Source organism: Lissotriton helveticus, chromosome 3_1, assembly GCF_964261635.1.
Source record: "Lissotriton helveticus chromosome 3_1, aLisHel1.1, whole genome shotgun sequence".
Lineage (NCBI taxonomy): Eukaryota > Metazoa > Chordata > Amphibia > Caudata > Salamandridae > Lissotriton > Lissotriton helveticus.
Genome location: NC_136061.1, coordinates 1,663,029,154 through 1,663,046,431, shown reverse-complemented (window position 1 = coordinate 1,663,046,431; position 17,278 = coordinate 1,663,029,154). Strand labels below are relative to the sequence as shown.

The window sequence follows — 17,278 nt, the reverse complement described above, 5'->3', positions numbered from 1 at the left end:
CAGAGGTCTCATCTGTAGCCGTGCATGAGGAGTGAGGAAGATGCAAGAGGCCATCGATCCCAGTAGAGAAGACACCGTCCTCACAGTCGTAGACGGAGTTTTCATGAGAGCCTGAGCCTTCCGAACGAGCGATAAACGTCGCTCTTCCGAAGGAGACACGCTTGCTGACAGCGTATTGATGGAGGCCCCCAAGTACTGGATGCACTGTACCGGAATCGGGACAGACTTGGACATGTTGATGTGCAACCCCAGCTTGTTCAAGAGAACGCACGTCTTCTGGAAGTGTGCTTGAGCTTCCGAGAAGGAGGAGGCTTTGATCAACCAATCGTCCAGGTACGGGTAGACAAACACCTTGTTCTTCCTCAGGTGTGCCGCTACCACTGCCATACATTTTGAGAATGTCCTGGGTGCAGACTTCAGTCCGAAGGGTAGCACCGTGTATTGATAGTGATTGGTGCCGACTTGAAAGCGCAGAAATTTCCTGTGTTTGCATGCAATGGGCACGTGGAAGTATGCGTCCTGTAGATCTATGGCACACATCCAGTCTCCTCGTTGCAGCTGAGGGTAGATCTGATGCAACGACAGCATGCGAAACTTTTCTCTGCGAATCCACTTGTTTGCCTGCCGCAAATCCAGAATGGGCCTGAACTCGTTTCTGTCCTTCTTGCGGACAAGAAAAAAACGAGAGTACAGACCTCTTCCTCTTTGAGACAGAGGTACGTCTTCGATCGCCCTTTTCCTTAGCAGAACGTCCGCCTCCGCCTGAAGCTCGCGCAGTTGATACTGCGAGCTGACGGGAGGAATCGATGGAGGAGGGCTGGTGAAACGTAGACTGTATCCATTGCAAACAATATTCAGCACCCACTTGTCCTGAGTAATTTTTCTCCACTCTGCCAGAAAAAATTGAACGCTTCCCCCCACCGGAGCGGGTAACGGACAAGGGGGAAGTAACAGCTCAGGGACGGGACCCGGCCGGGCCCTTGGTCGCGGTAGAGGACTGTTGACGACCTCTACCACCTTGGCGCTTCTGGAAGGGCCGCCTGTACTGCTGCTGCTGCTGCTGCTGTTGGTGTTGTCCAGCAGACTGACCCCTTCCACGACCCTGCGACCCAAACCGACGTTGGTACTGTCGGAAGGGTTTCTTTTCCTTGGGCTTCTCCAAGCCCACTGCCGTCAGGGTCTCCGCCTCGGCCTTCATCCTGGCCATCTCGTCATCTGCGTGTTTCCCGAAGAGGGTACCTCCGGAAAACGGGAGATTCGCCACGCGTTGCTGTGCCTCCGGTTTCAATGACGTCAACCTGAGCCAAGCATGGCGTCTCTGGTGAATCCCGTGGCAATATCCGTGCGCGGACAGCAATGATATGTCCGCTGCGGCGCCGATGGCCTGGTTAGAGACCAGCATCCCCTCCTGGACGATCTCCATAAAGTCCTCCTTGCGGTCTCGAGGGACAAGGTCTGCGAACTGCTCCATCGAGTCCCACAGAGACCGGTCGTAACGTCCCAGCAAAGCCGAGTCACTGGCGGCCTTCATCGACGAGGCGGATGTCCCACACGCCTTGCGACCAGCAGAATCGATCCAGCGGCTCTCCTTGTCCGGAGGCACCGTGGACGCAGGGGAGGTGGCATGAAGCTTTCGTGCAGCAGTCACGATGACCGAATCCGGTACCGGGTCCTTCCTCAAGAAGGCTGGGTCTGAGTCCGGAGCCCTGTACTTTTTTAGGATCCTGGAAGGCGCAGACCTCACCGTTGCCGGCGTCAGGAATAGCTGTTCGGCGGGCTCCAGGAGCCCCGGCACCAGAGGTAACAGGGGGCGAGACAAGTGCCTTTTGTGTAATGTCTCAAATATCACCGAGGTAGAAGTCGTAGGCGCTTCCACCTTGATGCCCAACTTCGCCGCTCCACGCAGGAGAACCTCCTGAAATGTGCTTATATCGTCTATCGGAGACACCCTAGTCTCCGGTGAATCGGACAGCGTGGGCGAGTAGGAACGGGTCCCAGAGGGAGAACGTGACCTGGACCGACGTCTCTTGTGGTGACGCCTGGATCGTGAGGAAGATCCATGCCCACTCCTCGATCTGTCCCGTCTCCCCGAACGAGACCTTGACCTTTTGGGCCTCGGACGCTCCTTCGGCCTCCCAGGGTCAGGAGTCTCAGGTTTCCTAGGTGTCTTCTTCGGAGGCGTCGGAAACTTAGGTATCGACACCGCCCTCGGTGGAACCGGGGGTGGAGGAGTAACCGCACGCGGGGTCTGCGGACCCGGCTTCGGAGGTGGGGTCGGGGCCTTCGGAGGCGGACCCTTCGGCAGAGCCGGCCGCGAAGGAGGTGTAGCGGGCTTCATCGGAGTATCCACCCCGGAATGCGCCGGTCCCGGCGAGCCACCATCTCCTGTGGAGTGTGGGGAGCCCCCCACAGTCCTGGGCCTGTCCTTAGGACCTCCAGACGCTGAAGAACGGTGCCCAGACGACGACCGATGGCCCCTCGACGTCGAACGGTCCTTCGGCGTCGACCGAATCACACTTCTCGACGTCGAACCGTGTCTCCGTCTCGACGTCGACCCCGACCAGATCGACGAACCACGAAACCTCGACGACGGGCGATGGTGCCTCGACGGCGACCTCGACCTCTTCGCCGGCCTCGACGTCGACTTCTTGGATCGCTTCGACGTCGACCCTTTGGACCTTCTCGACGTCGACCTCTCTGACCTTCTCGACGTCGATCTCCTTGACCGTCTCGACGTCGGTCTTTTAGAATGCTTCGACGTCGACCTCTTCGGTGCCGGAGACGCCTTCCGTCTCGACGGCGACCTCGACGACGAGGATCCCCTCGACGACGATGTCCTCGACGGCGAACGGCGGTGTCGCCTCGACGGCGAGCGCCGACGCCGGGCCCTCCGATGTCGACCACTCGACGCCGACAGCGACGACGAGATCATCGACACCGGCTTCGACGGCGGCCGGAACACGTTCCTCGACGTCGACGGGCGACGTTTTCTCGACCCAGAGCCCTGGGGAGACCTGGAACTGGCCCTTGACCGCCCCCTCGACGTCGTGGTCAGCGCAACTGACCCAGACGGAGATCTAGGGCGAGGGCTGGTCTTCCTGCCCCTGGGGAGCCCCCCAGAGGCCTCAGCATGGGTAGAAGGAGCCCCTCCTGACCCACCTCTTGCCTTCAACCTTCTCTCTTCAAGTCCCTGAAGCCTGATCTTCTTCCTCTCCTTCAGGGTCCTTCCAGAGAAGCCTCTGCAGATCACACAGTCCTCAGGAATGTGGGAAGAGGGAAGGCAGAGAATACAGACCTCATGGGAGTCTGACTTGGCCTTCTTCCTTGAGCACTCAGGGCATTTGTCGAATAATGCAGGCATTATGGACAAAAAAGAGTGCAGAAACACAGAAAGAAAGTCACCAAAGTACTTTAAAAGTACCAAAAATCGAAATCAGTGTAAAACACTAACAAAAACCCTTGAAAAGGGAGAGCTCAATGCTCCAGGGTCCTGCTTGCAGGAGCCGGAAAAAAGAACTGAGGCTAAGTTGGACCTGCTATGCATTCTGGGATACTGAGAGAAGGTTCTGGAAGGTTCCTTAAAGGCACGGTATCCTAATTAAGCCACATAATGGCAGCCTATGGGGCTTGTCTGTCCAGGTTCTTCTCTCTATCATTCCTGAGGGATTTTGCTGTTAAGCAAGGGAAATCTGTACAGGCTTTGCTGTTTTGTGGATTTTGTGGTGGAATTTCTAGTTGAAGTACTGGACAGTGTAGCCTTTTTGGCTGCATTATCTGTCTTTAAATTCTCTCTTAAGTGTCTATGCATTTTCTGCATTTTTTTGACACTGTAAGAGATTATTTTTGATTGCTCCGGGGTCCACGCACATGGGCGGGACTATTCACTAGATTATGACTATACACAGAGATCCCCTACTACAGAAATGCACTTCTTGTGGGGATCTTCTTTAAAAGCCGGAGCTTACCACAAGAGTCACAAGGCCTGAAAAAAGATTTCTTAGATGAAGACATCTTCAAAACCAGATTCCTGAAGGAATTTAGAGAAATACTGAGCAGAGCTCAGGGAGACTCCCTTCATACGAGGTGCGGTAGAAAATCTGAGAGCCTGAGCCTCTGGGGAGAACCTTCTGGTGGGTGCTGTCACCTAATTGGCTGCAGTTTGGGCTATACAAAATGACTAGGATGGTCATGAGTGTGGAAGTTTTTTCTCCTGTAGCTTCGGCTACTTTACTTCCTGGTTGGTTATTACCTAGTTTTTTCTATGTTATTATGGCATATTATTGCTTTTTTATGTACCGCGGGACTCCCACTCCGACGACGGGGAATGATTCAGGCATGTGAATCTATGAAAGTCACCCAAATACTGGAGAATAACATTAATACGGGAAAGCAGTAGCCAGTTCCTCCACAAGAGTTAGAGTAAAAAGGCCAGTGACTCGGACGAGAATTTTAATTGCCTTGAGGGCTTCACCTAGCCGCAGGCTATGGTTTTACACTGCTAACTACTCTGATACAAGCATGTGAATCTTTGAACGATTCAATACTGGAGGAAAAACAAGTTACTTACCTGTACATTGTGGTTCTTCAGTATTGTTATCTTTCATAGATTCACATCCGGCCCTCCCTCCTCCCCGTCTAAACTTGCCACTTCTGATCTCAGGCTATTTCTTCACCTTGGCACACTTGTGAGCGAAATCTGAGGTCTGGTGGCTCTGACTGGGGAGCTGAGGTCTAGGGCTGGTCTATTATTGGTCAAAGTTTGGACCTACCTAAGGAGGCTGACGACTGCCAAAGTTTCTCTCTCCTTCTGGATGTTTCTTATGTATTCCTATGGTACTTCTTTTCTAATTACCTCGAGACTCCCACCATGACGACGGGGAAGATGCAAGCATGTGAATCTTTGAAAGATTCAATACTGGAGAATAGCAATACCTATCTTTTAGTCATGGCCCTCCTGAATTTAGGGAAATATTTAGTAAGGTTATACTCTGTATGGCAATGGGCTGAAGGAGGAGATCTATTAATCAGTCAAAAGAGGATGATAAAATATTTCTTCTTATTGACCTACTAGATTTCCTCATCTGAGAAGCATAGACTTTCTGCAATTGAGACACCCATGTAACTCGAGGGTCCTGTTAATAGCTCATAAGAATGCTCCTCAATACTTGTTTGTCAACCCCGTACTCACCTCCACAGCCAATGTTCTCATTGTTCTCAGCTGCTGTTCTTCATCTATTTTACCATGTCTTTAGAACAAAAATGTAATGGTGATAGCATGCAAAGTTTTTATTTTCTTTAGGTATAATGTATTAAAGTTATAAGCCACAGATATAAATGTTGCAGGCTTGCAGTACTGTCAATAGGACATACTTAAAAGTGGGTGATGCTAAAAAAACAATAGGATGGTAGGGCCAAATAATACCTTTTTTCTTTATGAGCAGCTTCCTTCTTTGATTCCATCTCTTCCTGTCGAGCCAGCAAAGCTGCTGCCTTCACTGCTTCAATTTCTTCCTTAGTTTTGGCAAAACGTGCTGCTCTGTCAGCCCGATCCTTCAATGGGAAATCACAAAGGACAAATTAACTGATAATATTACCAGTGTGCATTGACCAACATGGTACATATCATGGTTAAACAAGCCAATATGATTACTGAATTGGATGAACAACAGTGCGATTATCTACAATTTGAGTAGTTAACGAGCACATCAGTGCAAAAATGGTGTATCCACCCTCACATTTAAGTCGCCATATCAAGGCCTGGATTTCATGAAACCCCCTCTTTTTTGGGAGATGAGGGGTAACAATGCAATTGATTTCAATAGCCCACACAGGGCTGCTGGTGAAATTGAAAGTGGTGGGGCATACAATTAAACCACTTATTTTTTAGTAATGAACATGTATAACTTTTTCAAAGTACAGAAAGGTTAGGAATGCATGAGCAGGCTGAAGCCTCTGTGAGCAGAGAGGTTAGTACTATTTTTTTTGACTTGACATGACATGATTGGTCCAGTAACGATTAAGTGTTGCATTTGTGTAATTACTCCCCATTCTAGGAAAATGATGTGAAACTACAAATAATTAGGCACAATGCAAATTTTGCACTATGTGCGATATGCTTTTGCATCAATTTTGGGTGTGATGACTCATTTTATTCCAAAAAGACAGCTCTAAAAACAGAAGTACCGAGCTCAACAGCAGTTTGCATTCTAGTCGTTCACATTGTTATTGTGCTATAATTCTGCCATGAATGCCACACAATTATGCAGCGTAGCTGAAATGTCGCCCAGGCCTAGTAACATTGGTGTAGTCTAAAATCATTAGTTTTCTTAAACAGAACAGAATAAGCCAAAGACGTTTAGGGCTAAGTGTCCTTTATAGGACATGTTTTTAGATCTGTCAGCACATACAGAGGAACAGGATACAGTAAAAAGAATATGGTTTTAAAGTGGGGGCTCCCCCGTTTTAAAATCAAACTAAAAGAGAACATCATTGTCACTTCATGGGAGACATTTTTTGTAGTGTTCTTGTCTTTGGCTCTAGAGAGCGATGTAATGAAAGAGCAGAGGTTAAAATGTAAGGGATCAATTGGAAAGGAAGTTCCCAAGTTTTTTATATTTTACAAAAAACAGTTCCCATACTTCTTGTAATAAAACAACCCTTCCTGAACAGTTAATGCCAATATGCTGTACCTCTGGATTTAGTATTCCTGATAACCAGGGTGTTGGCAGCTGAGTTCTGGAGCTCTTCCTTCTATTGGAAAAACAGGTTTGCCCTAAAGCTACGTACAGTGTGATTGTGAGTTTCTAAAAATACATTTTTTGAAAGTTCTCATTTTACCTTATCCAGGGAATCAGAACTATCCCTTAGGTTACACAGATTTTGAAAGCCACTTCCATTAACGAGAACAGCTGTAGCTCAGGTTTCACAACTTACAAGCTCAGGCCGCTGACAGAAGGGTGTTGTGATTTGAGCTCAGAAGATTGCAATGTCATAGACATAGGTGCTTGGCAGCCAGGAATGTGTTATGTCGAGAATTCTAGCTATGTCAGTTGGACTTCGGTGACTGAGGTGGAGACTGCTCTTTTCAGTTGCTGTGACCTACAACAAAAAACTCTTCTCAACACATCACAAGTTGATCACTCGTGACGAGATGCCTGGGAGGAGATAGGCATTTTATTCACCAACCTCTCCTGGACTCTAATGTTTCAATAAAATACAGACTCCTTGGTCTGCACTCTAAGTTACATGGCAGATTGGTGTTAACCCCTTCCACGCGAGGCTAATTCGCCCTGCGGTGTGGGGCGGGGGGGAGGGGCCACACGCGGCGCTTCGGTGCTTGTGACGAGCCCAGCTCGTCATGCTGTACAGTGGAGCCGTCCTCATGACGAGCTGGACTCGTCACGACTCCGTCCACTCCTTTAGAACGCCCACACAGGCGGGGAATTAGCAGCGCATGGGCGGGCCGCGGCAGTTATGATGAGCTCAGCTCGTCATGAGCACAGCTCCACTGTGCCTCATGATGAGCTGAGCTAGTCATAAGCATGGACGGGGTTAATGGCATATTGGTGTTGTTGCAGCTTTCACATCTTTTTGTGTTGTACTGTGGACATGTAGCAGAACACGACAGAGCAGTTAACCAGGCACCGCCATTTTACATTGGGGCCACGTGTGGTTTACATGATCGTGTGATTGCATTGGCTGTAAAGAACAAGTTACTTACCTTTGGTAACGATATATATGTAAGAAACATTAGTTAGTTATAGATTCCTTACCTTAGAATTACCCCCAGGCATCAGACTGGATCGGGAAAGTTTTGTGTCAGCAGTACCTCTGCACATCGGAAGGTGGCTTCGGTCGGCTCCGCGTTTGTCGTGTTGCTGGGATGACGTCCCAGTAGCTACTTAGACGCCACCCTCGAGCGCTGACGTCAGTTCTGTACACGACTTTCCACGCCAGAAACGCAGAGCCATGCAAGACATTGACCCACTGGTGCACAAAACTAGGGCCCTGAAAGGATATCCTTAATCCTGGAAATCAGTTCGCAGAACGGGGAGGATTGGTGAGGCGGTAAGGAATCTAGAACTAACAAATATTTCTTTCAGATATATCGTTACCGAAGGGAAGTAACTTGTTCATCTGAAAGACACAAGTTAGTTATAGATGCTTTACCTTAGAATAGATACCCCAGCAATACCAACCCCAGAGGTGGGTCTGCGAACCAAGAACACACCAGAAAGCCCTGGAGAACAGAACGGCCAAAGAAGCCATCTCTCCGGACTCGACTGTCAAGGCAGAAGTGTTTCGTAAAAGTGTGCCACGAAGTCCAAGTAGCTGTCTGATGGATGTCATTCAGAAGAACACCTCGTCCCAGAGCAGTAGTGGCTGCAGTCGCCCTGGTAGAATTGGCAGGCAGCTCCACTGGAGGCTTCTTTCTTTGCCAGAGAATAACAGGCTTTGATACACAAAAGAACCCATCGGGAGATAGTCCGCTTCTGTACGGCCCGACCTTTCTTGGCGCCCACGTACCCAACAAAGAGCTGGTCATCCACCCAGAACTCTTTGGTGTGATCCAGATAAAAGGAAAGCGCACATTTTGGGTCCAGATGGTGGAGCCTCTCTTCCTTTTTTGAAGGATACAGAGGCGGAAAGTGGACAAAGTGATGGTCTCCCTGATGTGAAAGGCAGTGACAACCTTGGGCAGGAAGGATGGACGCGTCCTGAGAACTACCTTGTCCGGATGGACAGAAAGGAAAGGAGGCTTAGATGAAAGAGCCTGGAGCTCACTCTTCTGGCAGATGTGATGGCAACCAGGAATGCAGTTTTAAGTGTCAGAAGTCTCAAAAAACAATTATGAAGCGGCTCAAAGGGAGCGGACATTAAATAAGTCAAAATTAGATACAAGACCCACTGAGGTATAATGAAAGGATTAGGAGGAAAGAGATGAGTTATGCCTTTCAAGAAACAATTTACAACCGGGGACTTGAAAAGAGAAGGCTGATCTGGAAGCCGAAGGAAGGCAGAGATGGCCCAGAGATAGACCTTGATAGAGCCCAAAGCAGAGCCTTGCTGGGCCAAAGAAAGGAGGAACAAGAGAACCTCAGACCGAGGGGCAGAGAGGGGATCCACAGCCTTTGCTGTGCACCATGCCACAAATTTGTTCCACCGACAGGTGGATACATCTTAGTGGAGGGACACCTGGCTGCCAAGATTACATCGCCGACTTCGGGAGGCACGCCAAACGATGTCAACTGCCGCTGCTCAATCTCCACGCAAGGAGGTGGAGGCTGGACAGGTTTGGGTGGAGGACCGTCCCATGTTGCTGTGACAGAAGATCCTTCCGAAGAGGCAGAGGGGTCGGAGGATCGATGACCATGTTGAGCAGCTCTGGATACCAGACTTTTCATGCCCAATCCGGAAACACAAGGGTGACTTGGGCCCGGTCACGCCTGATCTTCTTTAGGACTCCGAGCAGAAGTGGTATAGGCGGCATGGCGTACAACAGACTGCAACTCCACTCGCAACGAAAATTGTGGCTTGGTAAGTGCCGCCTTGGAAATTTCAACGCGCAGAATTACTGACATTGCACGTTCTCTTCGGTGACGAATAGATCTAACCAAGGCTCTCCGCACTGTCGAAAGAGACCATGCACCACCTCCAAGTGAAGACGCCATTCGTGATCCATCATGCACCTGCAGCTGAGATCGTCGGCCCTGGTGTTCGGTGAACCTTCCAGGTGTTGAACCACCAGGGATATGCCCTGATGTTCCAGCCATGACCAGAGGCGGAGGGCCTCCTGACATATGGTCCACGACCCTACCCCGCCCTGTTTGTTGCAGTGCCACATGGCGGTGATGTTGTCTGTTAAGACCTGCACTACTCTTCCACTGACAGAGGCTAGGAATGCCTAGAGTGCAAGACGGATCACCCGGAGCTCCAGAAGGTTGATATGGAGCCCGGACTCTGTCAGAGTCCAGAGGCCTCTAATCTCCGCCTCGCTCATGTGGCCGCCCCATCCCAGAAGGTATGCGTCTGTCACCACCTGGTATGATCGACCAGCAGGATGCAGGAGGCCATGAGGCCCAGCAGCCTCAGGGTCATCCTGACCGAAACCGGGGATAGAGCCTGAAAGATCAGAATCATAACCCAAATATCCCGGACTCGTTCGGGAGGATAGACCTGAAACTGCGTCGTGTCCAGAACTGCACTGATGAAGAGGAGCTTCTGAGAGGGAATCACGTGTGAATTCGGCACATTGATGGAGAACCCCAGCGAATGCAGGAGGTCGTCTGTAGTCTGGAGGTGAGAGATGCCTTCAACAACCAGTTGTCGAGACCGGGGAAGACTGAAACCCTCGATCTTTCGCACATGAGCTGCGACCACCGCCATCACTTTCGTGAACACCCGAGGGGCGCTGGTAAGGCCAAAGGGGTAAACTGAAAAGGATTGTGGGCTACCGAGAACCGCAGGTTATGCCGGTGGGGCAGCGGGATGGAGATGTGAAAATAAGCGTCCTGCAAGTCCAACGCTACCATCTAGTCTTCCGGGTCGAGGGCAGAAAAGACCTGAGCAAGCATCAACATCTTCAACTTCTCCTTACCGAGGAAGCGGTTGACGTTCCTGAGATCCAAGATAGGACGCAGGCCCTTGTCCTTCTTGGGAACCAGAAAGTAGTGGGAATAACAACCATGACCAACTTCCTTATGGAGAAGTCCCAGGTGATCTTCCGACATGTGGTAGTATTGCGGTGGCATGGCTGGAGGAGTAGCTTCGAAGGAGAGGGAGTAGCGCCTTCGGACTATCTTCAAAACCCACCTGTCCAACATGATGGTGCGCCAGTGGGGCAGATGATGGCGGAGCCTGCCGCCCACTAGCGTTTGATGGGTCTGAAAAGTCAGACTAGGAAGGTTTGGAGGCTGCAGCAGCGGGGAGGGGGGGAATGGTGGACTGGCCTGCCCGCGGGCCCCCTGAACCACGACGGTGGTTCCTACTTCGCCGGCCGCAGGAAGGTTGGGAAACTTACTGCGGCCTGTGGCTCTGGGCGGGACGTAGTAGGGCACCCCTTCCGTAGCCACGAAAGGGGTGAAAAGCAGACTGCGCAGGGTCGCTGGAGAGGCCCAAGGACTTGGCCATAGCCCGTGAGTCCTTGAAACGCTCTAGAGCGTTGTCCACTTTGTTGCTAAAAAGGAGAGGGCCATCAAAATGCAAGTCCATGGTGGCAACAGCCTGGGAAAGCACTGTCCGGGCCTCCTCCAGACACTGAGGCAGCACCTGCGCCACTGTATCCCACACAGAGTGTGAATAACGGCCCAATAGACATGCAGGGTTTACTGACCGCAGTCCCAAGCTGGCGGAAGAGAAAATCTTCTTCCCAAGATGATCCAGCTGCTTGGATTCCCTTTCCGGTGGGGCAGTAGGGAATGCTTGGAGGTGGAGGCTTGGACGACCAAACTCTCAGGGGTGGGGTGTTGGAAGAGGACAGTGGGGTCGCTTGGAGCCGGGCGGTGGCGTCGGGCAAAGCCCCCGTGTTGGGACTGGGCCAGGTGCCCAAAAGGACGTCGGTAAGGGCCTCATTAAACGGCAGCAGGGGCTCCGAAGTGCTCGCAGCAGGCTGAAGAACCTCTGTCAGGAGGTTAGTCCTGATCCCCACCGTAGGAAGCTCGAGGTTGAGAGCCTCGGCCGCCCTACGCAACACCACTGCGTAGGACGCTCCCTCCTCCGTAGCCACGGTAGGAGGAGACAACATGCCAAGGTCAGGGGAGGTGAATGTACTGCCATCCCACATTTCCACTCTCCAGTCCTGTTCAGATTCTAGCTGATCAGTCAGAGGGTCACCTGACCCCTCCAAGCCCTCCTCCTCATCCTCTGGGTGCCAATCTGGCTGAAAAGGGACCCCAGGAGTGAACAGGGGCACACAAACCCCGCTCGGCGCTGGATCCGGTGTCGGCGATACCAGTCCGGCTCCACATCAGGATGGAGGCCGGGGTAGAACCCAGCAGGGGGGCCAACCAGCGTCAAATGCGGCAGTGGTGCCGGTGGAGGCGTTAGCAGGTCAACCTGCACCGATCCGGATCCAGGCTTGGATCCAAGGGGGGCCTGCGGCGCCGGAGCCATTGGCAGAGAAGGCCTAGGTCCCCCTACCGAGTCCGTGGGGCCCGAAGGCGCACCTGCGGGTTCGGGCTGCCCAAAGATGGCATGCATTGCCTCATAAAACTTACAAAGCTGGGCAGGAGTCGCTGCGGGTCCCGGGAAGGGAGGGAAGTCCAGAGTCAACTCTTTGGGCTCTGCGTGTGGAGCCGAGGAAGAGGCACCGCCCGCATCCCTCGTGGTGACAAATGCAAAAACAACAGTTGATGGACAGAATGCAGAACAATGTTATACATTCACCCCAGTACACAGATCTGGGCCTAAATCCATCGTTTTGTTGCACTCCACACCACCCCAGTTCAGACATGGCCATATGCAAATCAGCCTTGACCCTGTGCCACATGGGAACAGTCCAGCCCGAACTGCCAAGCCAGGTCTTTCCTGGACCGGAATCAAGCATCCTAGGACCGGTTTCTGGCTATCAGCCGTCTTCAGCCAGGATAGCTTGACTCCAGTGGTGTGGAGAGCATGGGACTCGCGTCTGAGCATGCCCATCCCACTCGGGGTGACAAATGCAAAAACAACAGTTGATGGACAGAATGCAAAACAATGTCATACATTCACCCCAGTAGAGATCTGGGCCTAAATCCATCGTTTTTTTGCACTCCACACCACCCCAGTTCAGACATGGCCATATGCAAATCAGCCTTTACCCTGTGCCAAATGGGAACAGTCCAGCCCGAACTGCCAAGCCAGGTCTTTCCTGGACCGGAATCAGGCATCCTAGGACCGGTTTCTGGCTATCAGCCGTCTTCAGCCAGGATAGCTTCACTCCAGTGGTGTGGAGAGCATGGGACTGACGTCTGCGCATACCCATCCCACTCGGGGTGACAAATGCAAAAACAACAGTTGATGGACTGAATGCAGAACAATGTCATACATTCACCCCAGTACAGAGATCTGGACCTAAATCCATCGTTTTTTTGCACTCCACACCACCCCAGTTCAGACATGGCCATATGCAAATCAGCCTTGACCCTGTGCCACATGGGAACAGTCCAGCCCGAACTGCCAAGCCATGTCTTTCCTGGACCGGAATCAAGCATTCTAGGACCGGTTTCTGGCTATCAGCCGTCTTCAGCCAGGATAGCATCAGCTGACCGACGGGGAGAAGTAGAAGAGTGACAATGCTTCTTTGACTTCTTCTTGTACTTCAACTTACCCGACCCGAGTGCGAAGACTTCAAAGACTGATGATGGCTCTGCGACCGGTCCCTCAACCTCCCTCACAACCAGGACCTCTAACTGCACGGAGCAGACTGCCGGCGCTCAAGAAGTTTTCGGGACCGCTCCCGCAAAGCCTTCGGAGCCATGGACTGGCAGTTGGAGCACGACTTGGGGTCATGGTCGCGCTGTGGGCAAAAGATACACATGCGGTGCGGATCCATAACCGACATCAATAAACTGCAGGAAACGCATACCTTGAAGCCGGGGCATCCCTTCGTGCACCAGGAGTCGTAGACTCAAAAAGACAGACAAAAGTCGCTCAAACAGTTCAGTCAAAAAGTGACTGGAGGTACCGCTATCTCCGGATCTGCGCTGGCTGGCGCGGAAAAAGAAAGAACTGACTTCAGCACGCGACGGCAGCGTCTAAGTAGCTACCCCAACGTCATCCCAGCAATACAACGCCAACGACAAACGCAGAGCTGACCGACGCCCCCGTCCGACACGCAGAGGTACTGCTGACGAAAAACTTTCCGGATCCAGTCTATCGCCTGGGAGTAATACTAAGGTAAGGATTCTATAACTAACGTGTTTCTTTCAGATTGCTACATCAGGAATTGTGTTACGAAGTAAGCGCAATTTGATCAGTCATCTTGCATTGGAAACTGCGTTCTGTATGATGCTCAATGTTAGGATACTAGTCAGTCATTATCATGTCACGGTGGCATGAAACGCTCACCTCCATCCCATTAATATCAGCAGCTTGCTGCAATTTAGGATAGAATCTCTGGTGACGTGCAACGTTTGCTACCAGCTTCTTGGGAGTATCAAGTGGAATGACAAGAACTATGTTCTACTTTGAAGGATCCACGTGATGTAGATGTTTGGCCAATTGCTATGCCTGAGTGTTACGTTCAACTTGATGGCACTGAAATAAGGGTTTCGGCAGATTCAGGTTCAACCTATACGAAGATGGGGGATCAAGAAGTGGGGAAAAATGTAGCAGTAAAAACAGGTCTCTGCTTCCTCCCGATATAAATCCGGTGAGTTATGGTGGATCTAAAATTGAAGTCCTGAGCTATACCATAGTGAGGATAGAGTTCATAGGTAAAGAGACAGTGAGGAAAATATATGTTGCCATACGTTTGTGACAAGTTTTTAGGGTGGCATCACCGGCGAGACATGGGGACCACACTTAACCCAAATACATTACAACAAGTCATGTCTGTGTTAGGGAATGAAGAACACAACAATATACTAACACAGTTTCCAAGTCTGTTCAATAGAAAGTAAGGTCTCCAGAAAAATCTTGAGCATATAATAATTTTGAAAAGTAATGCTGTTCCGTGCATTAATTCAGAAAGGTTAGAAATCACATGCTGAAGCCTATGAGAATGAGAATCAGGGGTTGTTAACTGAGGGCGTAATGGAAAGAAAATGTATCTTCAGAGAAGCTTGCTCCGGTTGTATTGGGCATATTTGGGTCGACCGTCAACCTCTCCTTAACATCTCAGAAGAGTGGACTATGCTTGGTGGTGCGAGTTTGTATAGTGTGTGGGATCGTTTGTCAGCACACCATCAGGTCAAACTGCATAAACATTAAAAACATCTCACGTCATTTGTCACACAATTGGGGGTATTCTATTTTGTCAGAATGAAATTTGGGTTAGCAGCAGCATGCTTACAAAGGTTAATGAAGAAAGTGTTGGAAGGGGTATCTCAAATTCTGTTGTTCCAGGATGACATCTTGGTTTTTTGGAAGGACATGATCGAACATGACAATGTGGTTAGGCAAATTTTGGGGAGATTGGCTGTAGCTGGTCTCAAACTCAAGAAAGACAAATGAAAGTTCCAGGTCACCTCTATTTCTTATTTGGGTCACACTATTTCTGCTGAAGGGATTAAATCCAAATTTGTTCGAGAAGGGATTCAAATTATCTTGTTATGGACACTGGGGTACAGTTAATTAAACAGGGAATGCAAGAGAACTTTAAGAGCCTTTCTACTGTCAATACAAAGACAGCACTATATAATCACCACAGGGAAATGGACTACCTGAGCGTAGGACTAGATTGGTCAAGTCAAGTGTTCAAAAGGCAACTGATTCGAAGGTACCCCTGTCTGAGATATTGAGTGAATTGTGGCGAGCATACTGGAACACTCCGAATTCTGTAACCTGGAGGTCACCTTTGCTCTGGATGAGGGGGAAGGGAAGTAAATCGTACATTGAAACCTGCATGGATGAATGTGGGTAAATTCTATTTCATTGCATTATTATATTGCATTTGTTCATTATTGTAGGAGGGAGATGTATTGTGATTTATGCTCAGGAGATTGGAATGATGTGGTCATTCTATTGAGGTGCGAAGCAGCCAGGAATGTGGTGTGGAAATAATTCTAGCTGTGTTAGTTGGAATTTGGTGCCAGAGGTGGAGGCTGCTCTTTTCGGATGGTGTGACCCACAGCAAACAAACTCTTCAAATACTTACCGCATGTTGTGTCCCTCTCAGAGGATTTATCGTTTTCACAGGGCTATCTGTCATCTTGCACAGATATAACACTGTAGAGAAATATGACTTCCCCTAGATGAAAGAGATAACACCAACACTGCCACTCACTAGCACACCATATTCATAATACATACACTCTTGTATTCAATCAATGTGTAAAGAACTAAATCTCAGATGTACATCCCAAATTGAGATGTAGCGTTTAACATTATTTTATTTTTTGATAAAAACCTCTGTTCTCCAGAGTGTTAATAAAACTTCAAAACATACAAAAATCTATAAAGTTCATACACAGTATGCAATATAACGCCTAATACAATACACACAAATGTTAATATCAGGCGAAGAAAACTGCAATAAATCAAATCAACAAACAATGGTATGAAATATATTAGGGAACCCTTTTAGCACAATTACACAGGAGTTGTTGTCTACAACGTAACGGAGGCAGAGACCCCGATTGTAAGGATATGGTATTAAAATACATCGCCATCTGAAATTCCGGGCAGATACTGACAAGAAAGAGACTGTCCTGTATTTATGAGTAGGTAATACTAAGGAAAGATCAAGTAATTTCTCTAAAGTGAAGAGGATACATCCACCTCAAATATACAGGCGTTTCATATTGGGAGAAGCTTCTACCACAACGTTTATGATAATTGAAAAGCGGTGGTATTAAGAAAATAGTGGCAATTAAAAATGCCGTGTTTGGAATTGTGACACACCACAACGAGAGTGACAAATAAACTTTGCTTACAATTTTGAGGAGGAAAAAATTCCTGATTTTCTGTGTCCTGAAGAAGGTGGTTTTTAAATTAATTTACATACCACCGAAACCCGTCCACGCCAGTCCACTTGAATCTAACTACAAGGAACCCTGGGAAGGAATAAATAGTTATCCTACCAGTGCTTTTAATCCGATGTTAGATGTTGGATCAGCCTATGCAACAGCACATGTGTAACTGTGCTAAAAGGGTCCCTGAATATATTTAATTCCATTGTTTGTTGATTTGATTTATTGCAGTTTTCTTCACCGGATTTTAACATTAGTGTGTATTGTATTAGGTCTTATATTGCATACTAGGTAAGTACTTTATTGATTTTTGTATATGTTTACACGTTTTACTAACACTCTGGAGTACAGAATTTTTTTTATCAAAAAATAAAATAATCTTAAACACTACATCTCGATTTGGGGTATACAGCTGAGATTTAGTTCTCTACACATTGATTGAATACTAGAGTGTATGTATTAGGAGTATGGTGTGCTAGTGAGTGGAAGTGTTGGTGTTATCTCTTTCATCCAGGGGAAGTTTTATTTCTCTACTGATTTACAGTGCCCTGTTCCCTTGGACAGTGGGGCCACCATCTCTAGTTGAATTACAGATATAACACTCCCAGCTCGTGCTGATCTCACATACTGTCATTATTGCGACTGATTAAATATACTAGATCAATCAA

At 49.1% G+C, this 17,278-nt stretch overlaps 1 protein-coding gene across 2 annotated transcripts in view; it reads right to left on the bottom strand.

The window, feature by feature from the left end:
• The window catches only part of UBXN4 (UBX domain protein 4), a 230,193-nt gene that overhangs the window by 109,568 nt on the left and 103,347 nt on the right, over nt 1-17,278 (bottom strand). For both annotated transcript variants that reach the window (XM_078682452.1, XM_078682453.1), the window contains one exon: nt 5,423-5,550. In XM_078682452.1, the coding sequence (XP_078538578.1) occupies nt 5,423-5,550 (128 nt within the window). The remainder of the gene's footprint in view (nt 1-5,422; nt 5,551-17,278) is intronic.